Source organism: Thamnophis sirtalis, unplaced genomic scaffold (genome assembly GCF_051295495.1).
Source record: "Thamnophis sirtalis isolate CommonGarterSnake01/CBP01778 unplaced genomic scaffold, rThaSir2_p1.2 scaffold_13, whole genome shotgun sequence".
Classification (NCBI taxonomy): Eukaryota; Metazoa; Chordata; class Lepidosauria; order Squamata; family Natricidae; genus Thamnophis; species Thamnophis sirtalis.
The window spans coordinates 30,231,969-30,246,618 of record NW_028261393.1 but is presented as its reverse complement, the minus strand read 5'-3'; the positions used below and the strand labels follow the sequence as shown (position 1 = coordinate 30,246,618).

Here is a 14,650-nt window from a genome sequence, read left to right as displayed (position 1 = left end):
GTTTAAATATTAATTTAAAGGGAGAGGAAGCCATCACACTATTCCCCTCTCTCTAACCCTTGGGCTAGCAAAAGGTTTGTGCACAATAATTGAGAGACCTGCAGTCACACCATGAATAGGCCAATCTTCATAAAAGCCTTGGTTGCTCTCATGCATTTTATGCACCTCTTCACTTCTACTGCATTTCGCCCAGAACCGCCGTCAAGCCTGAAGCTGATCTTAACTGCAGCCATTTTCTTTTCCGTAGCTTTCCTCTAAGAGGGTTTCTCTGCACGTTGCTCCAAGCCTCAGACTTCTCATTGTTGGGGTTATGTATTACTTGGAACCTCGACAATCTCTTTATCTGAGGGAGGGGGCTTCCTTTATCCCACCTGCTGTCTAGGAGCAAACTCGGGGGGAGGGGGAAGAGGGGGGGGCGCCTCCCATGCCAAAGAGCAATTCCACCAGGTTGGTATTTCTTTTAAAATGCAATTTGGACTGTTGAGATCGACAGGTACAGATCAAAGGATTCAACCGCGTTTCTCAATCTTAGCGACTTTGAGAGGACTTCAATTCCCAGAATTCTCCCAAAACGTGGCCGGAATCCGTTTCCGAGCCAGCTAATGAGCCGAGGTGGCGCGGTGGTTAAATGCAGCACTGCAGGCTACTTCAGCTGACTGCTAGATCAGCAGTTCAGCGGTTCAAATCTCACCGGCTCAGGGTTGACTCAGCCTTCCATCCTTCCGAGGTGGATAAAATGAGGACCCGGATTGTTGTTGGGGGCAATATGCTGACTCTCTGTAAACCACTTAGAGAGGGCTTAAAGCCCTATGAAGCGGTATATAAGTCTACTGCTATTGCTATTGCTAATCCCGCCCGGAGCGCCACCTTCCGGTTACGAGGCGGGGAGGGGAAGAGCTTTTACTCCCATTTCCGGGATATATTTGCATATATTTTCGTGCTCCAATCAACAGCCGCGCAGTCCAAGAATTAAAGTGCCCCTCCCTATCGCGAGCAAATGCGCAGGCGTAGGTCTATCCCGCCAGCTTTTGAGGTCACGACACCCAATCAGAGACAAGATCCCGCCTCCGTGGTAAGGTGATTGGGGGAGAACCGCCTACTCTGCGTGAGAGACGGCCTTCGGCCCAATGGCCAGGCGTGCTGCTGGTCTAGCGGCGGCGCAGGAGGTGCCGGGCGCGATGGCTCCAAGCGCGGAAGGCGAGAGCGACACGCTGGGACGCAGGGCCCGCAAGGGCGTTCGGGCGCTGCTCCTGGGGCCGCCCGGTGCAGGGAAGGGCACTCAGGTGAGTGGGCCAGGCCGGTCGGGGAAAGCCTCGCGGCGCCTCTGCTGGACCCCAGAGGGAGCGGACGGGCGGACCCCGGCCTTCCTCGACCCGCGTTGGCAGAAACTTGCCGACAGCCGCCGCTTGGGCGGACTCCCACAGCCGGTTTGGAGGAGTGTCCACTGGATCCTGCGGGGGAGCCGATCGTCTGCTAGGGCTGGCCGCGAGCTCCCGCAGCGCTCTCTCCACCCCAGGTCCAGCCGGCGGGTCCCGGGCCCGAGCTTGGGATCGGCGCGGCGCCCAGCTGGTTTCTGCGGGGGGGTGCTGCGTGGTGAGAAATGCCGCCTTACACCAGGCGGTTCCTGGAGAAAGTCCTTCCGGGGTGGGGGGTCAGGTGGGTTCTGCGCCTGCGCCCTCCTGGTGCTGTCTAGGGAATTCTGGGAGTTGAAGTGCCCGAGGCTGAGAAGGCCTGGCCTAGAGTGGCACCTAATTTTAAGAAGCGGAATAAAAATATTCCCTTCTTCCAGTTCAGCGTCTTATAAGCGCTTGCCCTGAGCTCAAGTCTGCCATGCCAAACCGTCTTTGGGGCAGAGTTGCTCTTGGCGAAGCCGGACCCTTTTAGGCCTCTCCCAAATGAGCCCTTTGCCCTGCCGGTCTTGCGAAACTGTAGTCACAGAACTCTGATTTACAATTTTTTTGTGTAATTGGCTGACAAACCGGGCTCAATGTGTAGTCCTTTATGGAACTACATTGACATGGAGGAAAGTAAGCAGTGGTGTACCCCAAGGTTTCATTTTAGGCCCAGGACTCTTCAATATCTTCATAAATGACTTAGATGAGGGAATAGAAGGAGAACTTATCAACTTTGCAGATGACACTAAGTTGGCAGGAATAGCCAGCACCCCAGAAGACAAGCTCAAGGTCCAGATGGATCTTGACAGACTTGCACAATGGGCACTATCCAACAAAATGAAATTTAATGTGGAGAAAAGCAAAGTTTTACGTCTGGGCAGGAAAAACCAAAGGTACAGGTATAGAATAGGTGATACCTGACTCAATAGCAGTAACAGAGAGGGATATTGGAGTTCTGTCATTTAAATATGAGCCAACAGTGTGTGACAGCAGCCAAAAAAGCCAACAGTCCTAGGTTGCATTAACAGAAGGATAGAATCACAATCCCTTGAAGCATTAGTACCAGTCTTGGTAAGAATATACTTATAATATTGCATTCCGTTTTGGTTGCTAGGATGTAAAAAGATGTTGAGACAGTAGAAAAAGTACAGAGTAGAACAATAAAAATGATTAGAGGACTGGAGACTAAAACATATGAAGAATGTTTTCAAGAATCAGGTATGTCTGTCTAGTCTAGAGAAAAGGACTACAGGTGACATGATAAGAGTATTCCAATATTTAAGGGGCTGCCACAAAGAAGAGGGGGGTCAACTTATTTTCCAAAGCATCAGAGGGCAGGAAAAGAAATAACGGAAACTAATCAAAGAGAGAAGCAACCTGGAATTAAGGAGAAACTTCCTAACGGTGAGAACAATTAACCAGTGGAACAGCTTGCCTCCGGAAATCAGGGACACTCCAGCACTGGGGTTTTTTAAGAAGAGACTGGCAGTCACTTGTCAGAAATGGTATGGGATCTCCTATTTGAGCAGGGAGTTGGACTAGAAGATCTTCAAGGTCCCTTTCAGCTCTGTTTTATTTTGAGATTGGCATCACTTCTTGTTTTCAGCAAAAATGGCCCCACAGTGAACAATGGGTTTGCTTAATAACCATGGTGTTTTTTAATAATAAAGATTTTAAAATTGGGCACAGTTGTGTGGTAACGTGTTTTATGACTGTCATGACTTAAAATTGCAAGCTCAATTATAGTTGTATTACCTGTATATAACTATCATGGGCACTGCTGACTCTTCTTTCTTGTCCAGGCTCCTCGGCTTGCTGAAACGTACTGTGTATGCCACCTGGCCACGGGAGACATGTTGAGGGCGATGGTGGCTTCAGGCTCAGAGCTGGGGAAGAGGTTGAAGGAAACAATGGATGCTGGGAAGCTGGTGAGTGAGAAGAAAGGCTCCCTCTGAAGTAGTTTTTGTTTGTTTGTTTGTTTGTTGGATTTATATGCTGCCCTTCTCCCAAAGGACTCAGTTTTTGGGCTGCTCTTTCCAAAAGTTGAAGAAGAAGAATCCTTTGCTAAATGTTAGGATTCCCAGCAGTCGACTTAATCCAGCCCCTCCTGTCCTGTCACATTGTTCCCCAAATAACAGGCCAATGGGACTTGCAAGGCAGGGAGGAGCATCATGATCTTATTGCATGGTGATATGATACGTGGGAACCATAGCTTCTACAGATTCCTCTGAATGGACCAGAATCCCATCAGGTCTGTCTCCGGAAAGTGCCAGGGCTGCAGGAGGATGTAATGCTGGCTTGCTCTGTTCCATTAGTATCCTTTGCTCTTTGAATTGAAGGCTTAAACATTGGAAATCAGCCCCCAAACAGGCAGGTTGAAGAAGGTTATTGTAAATCAGCTGTGACTTTTCCCTGGTGAGCATCCAGTTCACTAATCATAAAATTCAATTAAGAAAATGGAGCGAAACTTGAAAATCCTAATTATACTGCTTTTCTATTTTTAGGGAAGGGTGGTTTATTTTATTTTTAGCCGTCCTAGTGCTGAAAATGTAATATTTTCTTCATTTCTTTCTACATTTAGAGCTCAGATTTATAAAGGTCTGCAGTGCAGGTTATTTTCGTTTAATGACAGCATTTGGGATGGGCAACCCCATAGCTAAAGCCAGTGTTACGTGGCTGTGCCAACTTAGGGCAGCAGCTGCGGCAGTTGTGGTTGGCATCCTTAGGCCTGTCATCATGGGATGCCATTTACCATCTGAATTGACTCTGAGGGAAGCCAGCCGTGGAAGCTGCCAATAGGAGGACACTACAGCTATCATAGTTGCAAGCTGTTGCCAAGCGTCCCTGTCACAATCAGTGATTATGAGGACACTGCAACACCTGCAACTTATAGGGACCAATCCTCAGTCTCCCTGTTTAGTGCTTCTTGATTTCAAATGGTCACTGAGTGATTGGTTGCTAAGTGAAGACTACCTGTAAAGAAAGATGTGTTATTTATTTTATAATTATTATTTTATTATTATTGAGTGTTGAGCTAGGAATAATCAGTAGAAGAGAGATCTGCTTCCATACATAACCTCCGTCATAAATATTTCTTGCTTTTAAAGCTGGCATTTTGCTTTTTTTCATTGAAGGTATCAATGCAACATTTCTTACACAGTTTTGCAGGGAGCCTGGAATCCTTCAGATTTCTGATTAACCTCTGCATGTGAGGACTATGCAGGATGTTTCTGTCCTGGATGTCAGCACTGAATAATTCTTCCCCACGGACTGAGGCAATGCAGACAGGGCCCCCCTTACTAGAGAAGAGGCTCCGGGCCCTCTGAACTCCCATTTCAGCCCCACCTCAGAAGCTCTCCAGGAGGATGGAGCTTCACCTCTCAAACTTGATCTAGTCCACCCACCCACACCAGCAACACTTTCTAATGATGATATAATGACACTTCCAATAAGAAACAGCCATTACAGGCTCCCTGTATCTCTCCATTGGCTCAGTCCATGGGGAAGAATTATTCAGGGTTGAAGTCCGGGACAGAAACATCCTGTATAGTCCTCATATGTAGAGGTTAATCGGAAATCTGAGTGATTTGAACCTTGAAATTTGATATCTTTGCAAAAGACCAAGGGTGGAGAACAGAATCTGGCTACAAAGACCAGTGGTGGCTGGGATCACCTCACAAGCACAATTTTCTAGTGGATTTGAGTGGATCCAGCTGCTGCTGCTGCTGTATCCAGTGGGTCCCCCCTTCCTCTTTCATCAGGTGAGTGATGAGATGGTGGTGGAGCTGATTGAGAAGAACCTGGAGACCCCTGTATGCAAAAATGGCTTCCTCTTGGATGGGTTTCCTCGCACTGTGCGACAAGCAGAGATGGTAAGTGCTCTCCTTGGGCCTGGACATCCCTTGTGCCCTGAGCAAAGCGGATATCCTCTACGTTGCCAGTACTTCAAGGAGGCACATCCTGGGCGGAGCCCTTAGTCCTACCAGAAGTGCCAAGAAGGGAGCTTGTTCTGCCTTTGACACAGACACCCCCACACACATCCATTTGATGGCTGCACGTGTCTGCCTTGGCCCAGAAGAGAGTCTGCGAGCTTCAGTGTGAATTAGCTCACTAGGATTCCCTCCTTTTCACAATTTTACAGCTGGACGAGCTGATGGGGAAGAGGAAAGAGAAACTAGATTCGGTCATCGAATTCAGCATTGCTGACTCCTTGCTCATCCGAAGAATCGCCGGACGGTAACTGTCATTTTCCTTGAGGGATGTTGCTGCCTTAGGTGGCTTTGACAAAGCTGGGGGCAGAGGGTGCGGAGATTTCTTGTAAAGGAAAGTTTGCCCACTTAGAAGTATGTTTTGTAGCACAAGGGGAGTAAATCAGCCCGATGTGATCAGTGACTAAATAGGAAATGCCTCAAATCCTTCACAGGGAAGCCTTTAGTTATGCTGCAAATGCAAGTTGTGTGCGTCTTTGTCTTGAGTATGTGCTAAAAGAAAATTTCCCAGCCTGGATTTTACCAGTGGTGCAGTGATGTTCCCAACATATTCTTCCCTCTTCAAGCCCTTCTGCTTCCTTTTCTTTATGAAAAAAAATCTTTCCTAACCCTTGCAATCCCACAAGTTTTTAAAATGCTGGTGCTTGTAGAGTAGCTTTGCCCCATGTCATTGCTGCAGATGAAAGGTAGGTGAGGCTTTTCTGTGTTCCCCTTCCAGGCTAATCCACCCAGGAAGTGGCCGTTCCTACCATGAGGAATTCAACCCACCCAAGGTCCATATGAAGGATGATGTACGTGTCTCTCCCTTTGGGGGTTTGTATTGAAATGCTTCTAGTTGATTTAAAGCCTTAGGGCAGGGGTGTTAAACTCAAGGCCTGTGGGATGGAGCCGGCCCACAGGGCCGCCTGGAAACAGCAACAAACTAGCCTGCCGTGCCTCTGCCAGAGAAAATGGGGCTCCGTTTCTGCTGGCAGAGGGCAGCAGGAGGCCAAAAATGGGTCCCGGGGAGGCTGTGTGCTGCTAAAAACAAAACAAAAGGAGAAATGTTTCCCCTTTTGCATTTGAGCATCCAAGAAGGGACAGGAAAGGAGAAAGGGAAAGAAGAAAGGAAAGATGGGAAGAGCAATGGAGGAAAAAGAAGGAAAGATGGGAAGGAAGGAGAATGGAAGGAAAAAGAAGAGAAGGAAGGAGGGAAGGAAGATTATAATGAGAGGGAGGGTCTGCACGTGCCCACCAGCAGCTCTGTTGCCCTTTTGCCATCTCCTTGCCTACTACTCCTGACCTCCTGGTGGTCTCCCATCCTATTGCTGAGGATGCTTTGGTTACAAAGTCAGGTCTCCTTGTGTGGAGAGGGAGTGGGCCTCCCTCTGACCCACACACTTTGCCCTTCTGCACACACCATGAGCTACCTGGCCAAGGAGAGCCAGCACAGCAGCAGCCGCCGCCTCAAGGAGGAGGTAAGCACAACCAGGTAACCCCTCAGGAAAGCAGGGCTGGGCTGTGGGGTCCCGGTGCCCTGGGAGCTCAAGGGCTGGGCTGGGCGCTTGCCCTCTACTTCCTCTGGTTCTGGACAGTCTGCGCCACCCTCCGGGGGTCCACATAACCTGAGAAGGATGGCAAAGGTCCCCTGGAGGACAAGCGTTTGGCCCTCTCTTGGTCTCACCTTCCTCCGCTGGAGACAGTGAGTGACCACGCCCACCCAGACCCTCCCTTCCTGAGGTCAAACAAAACCGTAATGTGGCCCTCAATGAAATCGAGTTTGACACCCCAGCCGTAGGGGATCTTTGGGAGCTGGTGGGCTTCTGGAATTGGATTCTCTATTTGTTTCTAGCTGCTTTGCTTAAGATTTCCATCTTGGTTACTGTGAATGAATCATTGGAAACCAGGAGGCAAGTCTCACAGACTGATAGCTTTTGAATAGATTCTACAAATTGTGTGACTTACGCAGTAACACTGATTGGCACAAATTGTGCTTTTCAAACTGGGATAGTAATCAGTGTCAAGGATCACCTTAGAGTCTCTACCTATCCAACCTGATCTAGCAGATTGGGAATGCTGCAGATCCCCTCAGCCGAAAAGTGTTGGCTGGCAGGAACCAGAAGATGGATCTTTTTCCGCAGTGGCCCCTGCTCGGTGGTACATCCTCCCCTTGGAGACCCGAATTGCTCCAACCCTGTTAGTCTTTGGTAAGGCCCTAAAACCTGGCATTGTTCCTGAGCCAAGATGGCTGAATGGGCCAAGGGCCCAGCTTCCTTGCTGTGCTGCTCAGTGGCTAAGGAATCTGGCTTTGGTGTGTATTTATTTTGGATGTTTTTATTGTATTATGAGGTTCTTAGGTTTTAATTTCAACATGTTTTTTGAATTGCAAACTCTTCAGTCATTTCTTGACTGAAATGAGTGGTTATAGAAAATTCATTTATAAACAAATGAATATGCCAGAGATAGGAGGAAGATCAGCCCAGGAGCTGTCATCACTGGTCAGCTTCTAGATGGCTCCCTTCTCTGGATGACCGTATTTTCAAGCCAGGTGTTGGGAGAGGGCTCAGGGGTTGTACAGGCAGGCTGTAATGGCTCCTCTCCTAACTTGAGAAAGTAAAGACTCTTGAAATGGATTATTTCAAAAGGAACCTTTAATCAAGCAGGATGGAAACCATTAGAAGCAAAGCAGCATCTGAAAACCTTTAGGCCATGCAAATGGGATTAAGCTGATAATGACCCCTCCCCTTTGTTAGAATGCAGATTCTGACCAATACACAAGTGTGAAGATGCTTCCTTAACTCTTCTGCCCTGGGAGTCAATAAAGCACACGTTCCAATGGCTATCTAGTTAGACATCAAAGTTATATATCCCACATGGCTACCATAAACATCCCTCCAGAGATGTTGGGACCTTCAGTCTCCCGGTGACAGGAAACCAGTTGTAAAGTTGTAAAACTCAGTTGTTTCAGATATAGCTAATCATTTAACTCCGAGGCTCCCCTCCTCCCAATTGAATGGCAGTATGACTTTTAGGGATCTGATACAGGCCTTGGCACACCCACCTCACCGGGTGCTGCTGTGAGGACCCTCAGTATAGAGAGTGGCCAGCTGGAGGTGAATGGTTCCAGTTGATTGATCAAACAGGATGCAGGTAGTCCACAAGTTATGACCTATTGAACTATTGCCATCTGGCAGACAGTACAGGATAATAAAAACAAGGGCAAATAGGCTGAAAAACAGCTTCTATCCCAGAGCAGTAACTATGTTGAATTCTACTGTATAATGCAATATTAAGGCAGTATTAGGGGTTTTCAATTGAATTGTGTAAAATGTGAAGGATGTGTGTTTTTGTTTTATTTTTTATAGCTTTCTTATATATGATGTACACTGAGGATGGCTTTTAATTTTGTTATACAAAGTACAATGACAATAAGGTAAACTTAAACCCTAATTGAGCGTGGCAATTACAGTTGTAAGTCATGATAGTCATAAAGAGGATCATCATGTGACTGGACCCAATCTTACCATGTTTTTTGGGGGGGGGGTGCAGTCATTCAGAAAAATGATTCAGTCGTTAAGCGAGCCCATGGTTTGTTAAGGGTTGGTTTTATTGGAACTGGGAAATAAGTTCTGGTTTCTGGCAAAAGCATCATGAACTGCAGTTATGTGAACGTGGGCACTACAGCTGTAAATGAGGGTCAGTTGCCCAGAACGCTGCCATGTAATCACGGGTGTTGGGTGACATCAGAACTTTGAAACTGGGTCATAAGTAGCTTTTCGGAGGTCTGTCATAACTTCAGATGGTCACTAAATGACTGATAATGTGTCAAGGAGTACCTGCAAGGGTTGCCCAGTTCCTTGCCAGGCCGAGGCCACTGACCCCAGCAGGAAAGAGGGACGGAGCACTTGGGAATCGTCTCAGCAACAGCTCCGTGGAGCTTCATGCCTTCAGCTGCTTGGGGCGGATTGATATCCGTGTCGCGAAGGGTTGGGTACCAGGCAGTTCCAGTTCAGGTGGGTCCTTGGCTGCTGCCCTCGCTGACAAATTGCTCCCTTTCCAGATCACCGGGGAATCTCTTATCCGCCGGTCAGATGACAACGAAGCAGCGCTGAAAACACGCCTGAAGGCTTATCACACCCAGACCACACCGCTGGTGGACTACTACTCCCGGCATGGGATCCATACAGCTGTTGATGCTTCCCAGTCTCCAGATGTGGTTTTTGCCAGCATTCTGGCAGCTTTCTCAAAAGCAACAAGTAAAGACCTGGTTATGTTCATATAAGGCTCTTCTCTTCCTTTCTCTCTTTTCCTGTCCTCTGGGGTCAGCAAGAAAGAATGCCGCGGGAGTAGGAATAAAGAGGTTGTGGAGAAAGGCTGTACAAGCAGTCCATTAAACAGATGAGTGACTCTTCATTTGTAATGTATTTTTCTTTTTTTAATATATGGGAACTCTCTGGGGCTGTATGGGCATCTGGTCAGCAGGGGGCGCACTGCACTCCAGACCTGGAGCCTGGAAACCTATACAGACAAATGCACTTGACATATAGGCAGAATTGGTTAAATCAGGAAATGGCTGCAGTTTCTGCTTTTCTGCCTACGGATCAACCTTTACAGCAGTCCTGAAAATCCCACCTGAATAGCAGCAGGAAGGAAAGTGGCTGGCCACAAGTCCTGGCTCTAACTACCAGCATGGAAGCCCGCCTCAGCTTAAGGGGGGCTACAGAAGCAGATGTGTTCGCTTGTGTGATTCACAGAGGTTTGAATTATTCTTCTCCTTTTCTGCCTGGGTCAAGTGGAACTAAGTGGCACAGCATAAGATGCCCCAGGGCAGCGTTTGTCCCATGCAATCATAAGCTGGAGATGAAAGAAAAAGCTTTTGTAGGCAGCACAGAATTCAGAAGCTGCTTTATCTATTCCATTTTAAAAAAAAAAAAAAATTCATGTGATTCTGTTCTTTAGAAGAAGTGACTTGGAGATGGGAAGTGGGTGGTAACATTTCCAAGGGACTGAAGAGTGGATATTTTAAGTAAAATGGGGAAGTTGATATAAAACCGCCCAGTCTGGACTAGTTCTTTAAGGCAGAGAGTTCAGATTTTCTTCATGTGGAATTCCAGTGAGGAAGAATAATTTCTGAGATCAATAATCAATCTGGGAATTCCACATTGGTTATGTGATGTTGTCATCACATAAGCAATGCAAGAAAGCTGGCTCATGATTTCTGAGCTGCATGGAGGCTGAGTGGCTGTGTCATGGGGTCAAAGGCACAGAACTGCCCATTCTTCTAACTTGGATCTTTGGTCAGCATTGAGCATCCTGCTGTGTTACAGTTTGGAACAGAGTGGTTGCTGATTGTCTGGCTAATGCCCTTTTGTTTGGTGAGCCACATGGACCCTTTTCCATTTCTGTTTTTGCCTTTTGGGACTTTTGACTAAGAGCCTCTGGCTGCCCTTGAGCCAGCCTGGGCTCTCTTCTCAGTGGCCTCGAAATATGCTGTAGTTCCTCATAGCCAACCCGGTAGCATTTGCCAACAAGCAGGGAGGGAGCTCCTGAAGTCTGCCTCCCTCTTGGAGGCTGTTGGGCTGGTTTGGTGCAATGTCCCTTGACTTCCTTGCACTCCAGAACGCCTGCAAAGACAGAAACGCCTGAGAGGATTGTCAGTAGTCAGTTGGCCATGTAGCTACCTTGGGGCTCAGAAGGGTAGCCAGGTTTTAGTCGGATTGAGAAGTGGAAGAAGCATTTCTCTCGGCTGACCTTTGTTTTCCTTGTTTTCTTTTTTCCTCCTGTGATTTATGTTTCTGTTCTTCTCAAAGAGCAAAGTTCTTCCTTTGAGGAATTCTCAGCAGCGAAAGCCATCTCTTGCTGGGCAAGGAAGTGCAGCATTACAAACATAATAGACCACAGAGAGTTTTGCCGCCCTTAAAAAAAAGGAAGGCAGTGAATTAAAATTTCTACTAGAAATTATTTGTTTTAGTGACATATTTGCACATTGGTGATCATTTCCAACTTTAAAGACGCAAATGTGACTTGTATGGCCACCTAAATTAATATAATAAATATATAAAGCTATCTTGTGGATTTTAAGGGTTCCAGCTCCCAGAATAGTTAACTGGCAGCAATTGCCTTCCCCACAAAGGTTGAAGAAGACAATGATTTGGGGACCAAAAGCAGCTGATTAAGATAATCAAAACACTTCCCAGAATTTCTGCTCCAATTGTACTTTTGTTTTTCTCAGTGTTTTTAAAGAACATTTCCATTTCAGGTGATTAAGTGGCCTTCTTTGAAGAAGAGAGGCTTCAACCTTTTAAAGCAATCTGGTCCCCATTTCCACAGATTTATTGGCAAGATGGGTTCTCTTTAAACCAGGATGTCTGTCTTGGGAAAGGTTCTCCTGCCCCAGGGAGGAGGAAGCCCATGTGATGCAATGAGCAAGTGCTGTCTTCTATTGGCCAGTATGGCCCTTGCCTTCCTCTGGGAGTGCAGGCAATGCATCTTGCAAGGAGGCTGATGCAATGAAGCAGAACTTGAAAGAGGAACTCGCCCTAACTTGGGTCCCTTTGGAAGTTTTGAGACTCCAGGTCCTGGTGACCTTGGCAACACTGGGAATTCTGGGAATTGTAGTCCCAGCATGCTGGCAGGCCATGTGAGATTAGAGAAAAAGATTCTTATTGCCCTGGTGGCCAGGATTCTGAGATGTCTGTTGAACATAAATGCCATTTTTGCCAAATAGAAGCTGTGTTATAATGGCAAAGAGGGAGCTGGGGCTGTTCAGGCAGATGGCCGGTTAGTGACTCCCTGACATCCTTGCTGCAAATTGCTTTTGGGTGCATTACAAGACACCCTGGGATAAATGCAACAAAAGGCAGGGCCTACTTACTTACAAAGAAGAGAGATGTTCAAGCGCCTGCTTTGCTTCTAAGCTACACATCTCTGCTGCCTGTCTGCTATAAACTATGGTTTGTTAAGAGTTTTTAAGGATTGTTTCTCTTCTTTATATTTCTCTTTATTTCAGTGGCGTGATTTCAGATGGCAGCAGCCCACGACTACATCAAGCACATATTCAACAACTCTCTCCCCCCCCCTCCCCAGCTTTGCTCTTGGACCGGGTGGGATGGAAGGCCTCATCAAAAGAGGGAAGGAAATTGCCAGAAGTTGGGGTTCTCTCCAAAATTGCACTACAGGGGAAATCCTGTTTTTTAAGAAAAGCAAAATCAGGAAGACAAGAATAAAGTGTTGCTGCAGGCTTGAGGGGCAGAGTGCTTTAATTATAAAAGCAATTATTTACAGTCTTTCAAAGGGGAATATTTAGCCTTTAGGAAAGCAGGATCTACCAGGCTTGACTGCTGGTGGTGCCTTTTCTCCTGATGATTTCCAGGATTTTAGATCGAAGGCCTCTCAGGTTCTGTTCCCAACATGCGTTTGAGGCTGCCATGCAATGGGGCCTCTAACTCTGGGTTCGCCCTTTGCCTCCTGTCCTGCTGGCTTCTCTCTTAGCTGTAGAACCCTGGGTGGAAACATCTCTCTCAGCCACCCCTCTGCAGAGGCTTCCAGTAGGCAAGTCCATACAGTGGCTCTTCTAGGAAGCTAACTTTGGGCTCGTTCTTGGGTCAAGTGAATCTTATCCCGGCAGCTTGGTGAGCTAAAATGGGCTTCTAGCAGACCGTGAGGAAAGGCATGTTTTAAGCTATTCATAGGCAGGGACCAAAGAAAGCAATCTTTCTCCAAGTTTTTAATCACAGGCATTTGAAGCCTTTGCTTTTCTGTAGCTAACATTTTATTTTTTTAATTTCATGGACGCTTCCTCCCTCAAAAATTGAAGGCATAAAGCCAAGAACAACCTATCTTGTCCCACCTCTCAACCGGAGTGGTTGCCAATTTCCACTTGTTCCCTTTCCTTCCTCCAGGACTGCCCTGCAGCCTCAATAAAGTAGCTGTCAATATTGGACCTAAGCCATTTGGTGACTTAATTTTGTGCCTGGGCTTTGGGGCAGAAAGGAGTGGTGCGGGGGGGGGGGCTGGCAAAGAGACCTTCATAAGCTTAGATGGAAAGGGATAATCTTTTAAGCAGGAAGTTTAATTATGGATGAAAAACTAATTCCAAGTCTTTTGATTATGATTCTGACCAACAGAAAAGTTCCCAATTGTTTGGCTTATGATTCATAAAACATAAACTATATTTGGAGTTGGAAGGGTCCTTGGAGATCTTCCAGTTCAACCCCCTGCTGAGGCAGAAGACTTGATACCATTCAAGACAAATGGCTTCTTAAAAGCCTCCAGTGATGAAGCATCCACAACTTTTGGGGTTAAGTCATTCCACTGATTAATTGTTCTGTCAGGAAATTTCTCAGTTCCAGATTGTTTATCTCCTTGGTTAGTTCCCAACCATTGTTTCATTTATTCCCTTTTGGTGCTTTGGAAAAAGTTTGTCCCTTTTAGTAGAGTTTGCTTTTCTTTTAACAACAATGTAACCCTTCTCAGGGTGGAGTCAAGGCAACTGAATGGGGCTGAGCGGTTACTGGCTGGATGTCCTTCCTGACTCCTTCCTGGTGTTTGCAGCAGATATTTTCTTTTTGCACCCAGAGAGAGAAATATCTGCTGTCACCTAGGTTTGAACTCACAGCCTCCTTATTGTGAGGCAACAGCTCCACCTCCAGGCCACCATGCTGCTCAAGTAGCATGCTGTCCTTAATTTATGACAATTTTTGCTTAAATTCCAGAAGTGGTTTTGAGGGTTGGGGTTCAGCCAAATGACATACATTGGAAGCACTTCTAAGCAAATGCAGAATACTTTCTATGTTGCATCATCTGACAGTTGGAAACTTCTGCTCCTAAATGCTGGGAAAACTGATCAAGAATCCACTCCTCCCTCCCCCCCCCTATTATTCGGTTCCACCACAAAATCGCGGACAAAATCGCGCTCGACGAAAGCGCGCATTTGACGTCATCACAGCGCGACGAAAACATCGCGCTGTGATCGAAAAATGTAAAAATAAAGCTAAAACCTTACCCTAACCCCCCCAAACCTAACCCTAAACCTAACCCTTAACCTAACGCTAAATCTAACCCTAAACCTAACCGTTAACGTAACGAAAAACCTAACGCTAACCCTTAACCTAACGCTAAACCTAACGCTAACGCTCTAAACCTGACCCTAACCCTTAACCTAACCCTAACCCTAACCCTTAACCTAACCCTTACCTTTATGTGAATCGGCTTGCTTTAATTTTAATTTTATTTCAATTTTTAATTTTTTTCGTCGCGCTGTGATGACATCACATGCACGCTTTCGTC

At 46.7% G+C, this 14,650-nt stretch overlaps 1 protein-coding gene across 2 annotated transcripts; it reads left to right on the top strand.

Moving 5' to 3' along the window:
- The first annotated feature begins 1,124 nt into the window (after positions 1-1,124).
- On the top strand, positions 1,125-13,309 carry AK2 (adenylate kinase 2). Of its 2 annotated transcripts, XM_014075858.2 has the most exons (7): positions 1,125-1,283; positions 3,197-3,322; positions 5,156-5,266; positions 5,536-5,630; positions 6,102-6,174; positions 9,423-9,618; positions 12,372-13,309. In XM_014075858.2, the coding sequence occupies exons 1-7, from the start codon at positions 1,128-1,130 to the stop codon at positions 12,377-12,379; spliced, it is 765 nt and encodes a 254-aa protein (XP_013931333.2). In that variant the 5' UTR covers positions 1,125-1,127; the 3' UTR covers positions 12,380-13,309. The 2 variants fall into 2 exon arrangements, with proteins under 2 accessions (XP_013931333.2, XP_013931332.2); XM_014075857.2 differs by lacking the exon at positions 12,372-13,309 and having other exon boundaries at positions 9,423-9,775.
- The last annotated feature ends 1,341 nt before the right edge of the window (positions 13,310-14,650 follow it).

Coding starts and splice junctions, on each gene's coding strand:
- AK2 (XM_014075857.2), top strand. CDS start 1,128: ATGGCCAGGCGTGCTGCTGGTCTAGCGGCGGCGCAGGAGGTGCCGGGC. Junction 5,267..5,535: donor CTGTGCGACAAGCAGAGATG/GTAAGTGCTCTC, acceptor ACAATTTTACAG/CTGGACGAGCTGATGGGGAA. Junction 6,175..9,422: donor AGGTCCATATGAAGGATGAT/GTACGTGTCTCT, acceptor CTCCCTTTCCAG/ATCACCGGGGAATCTCTTAT.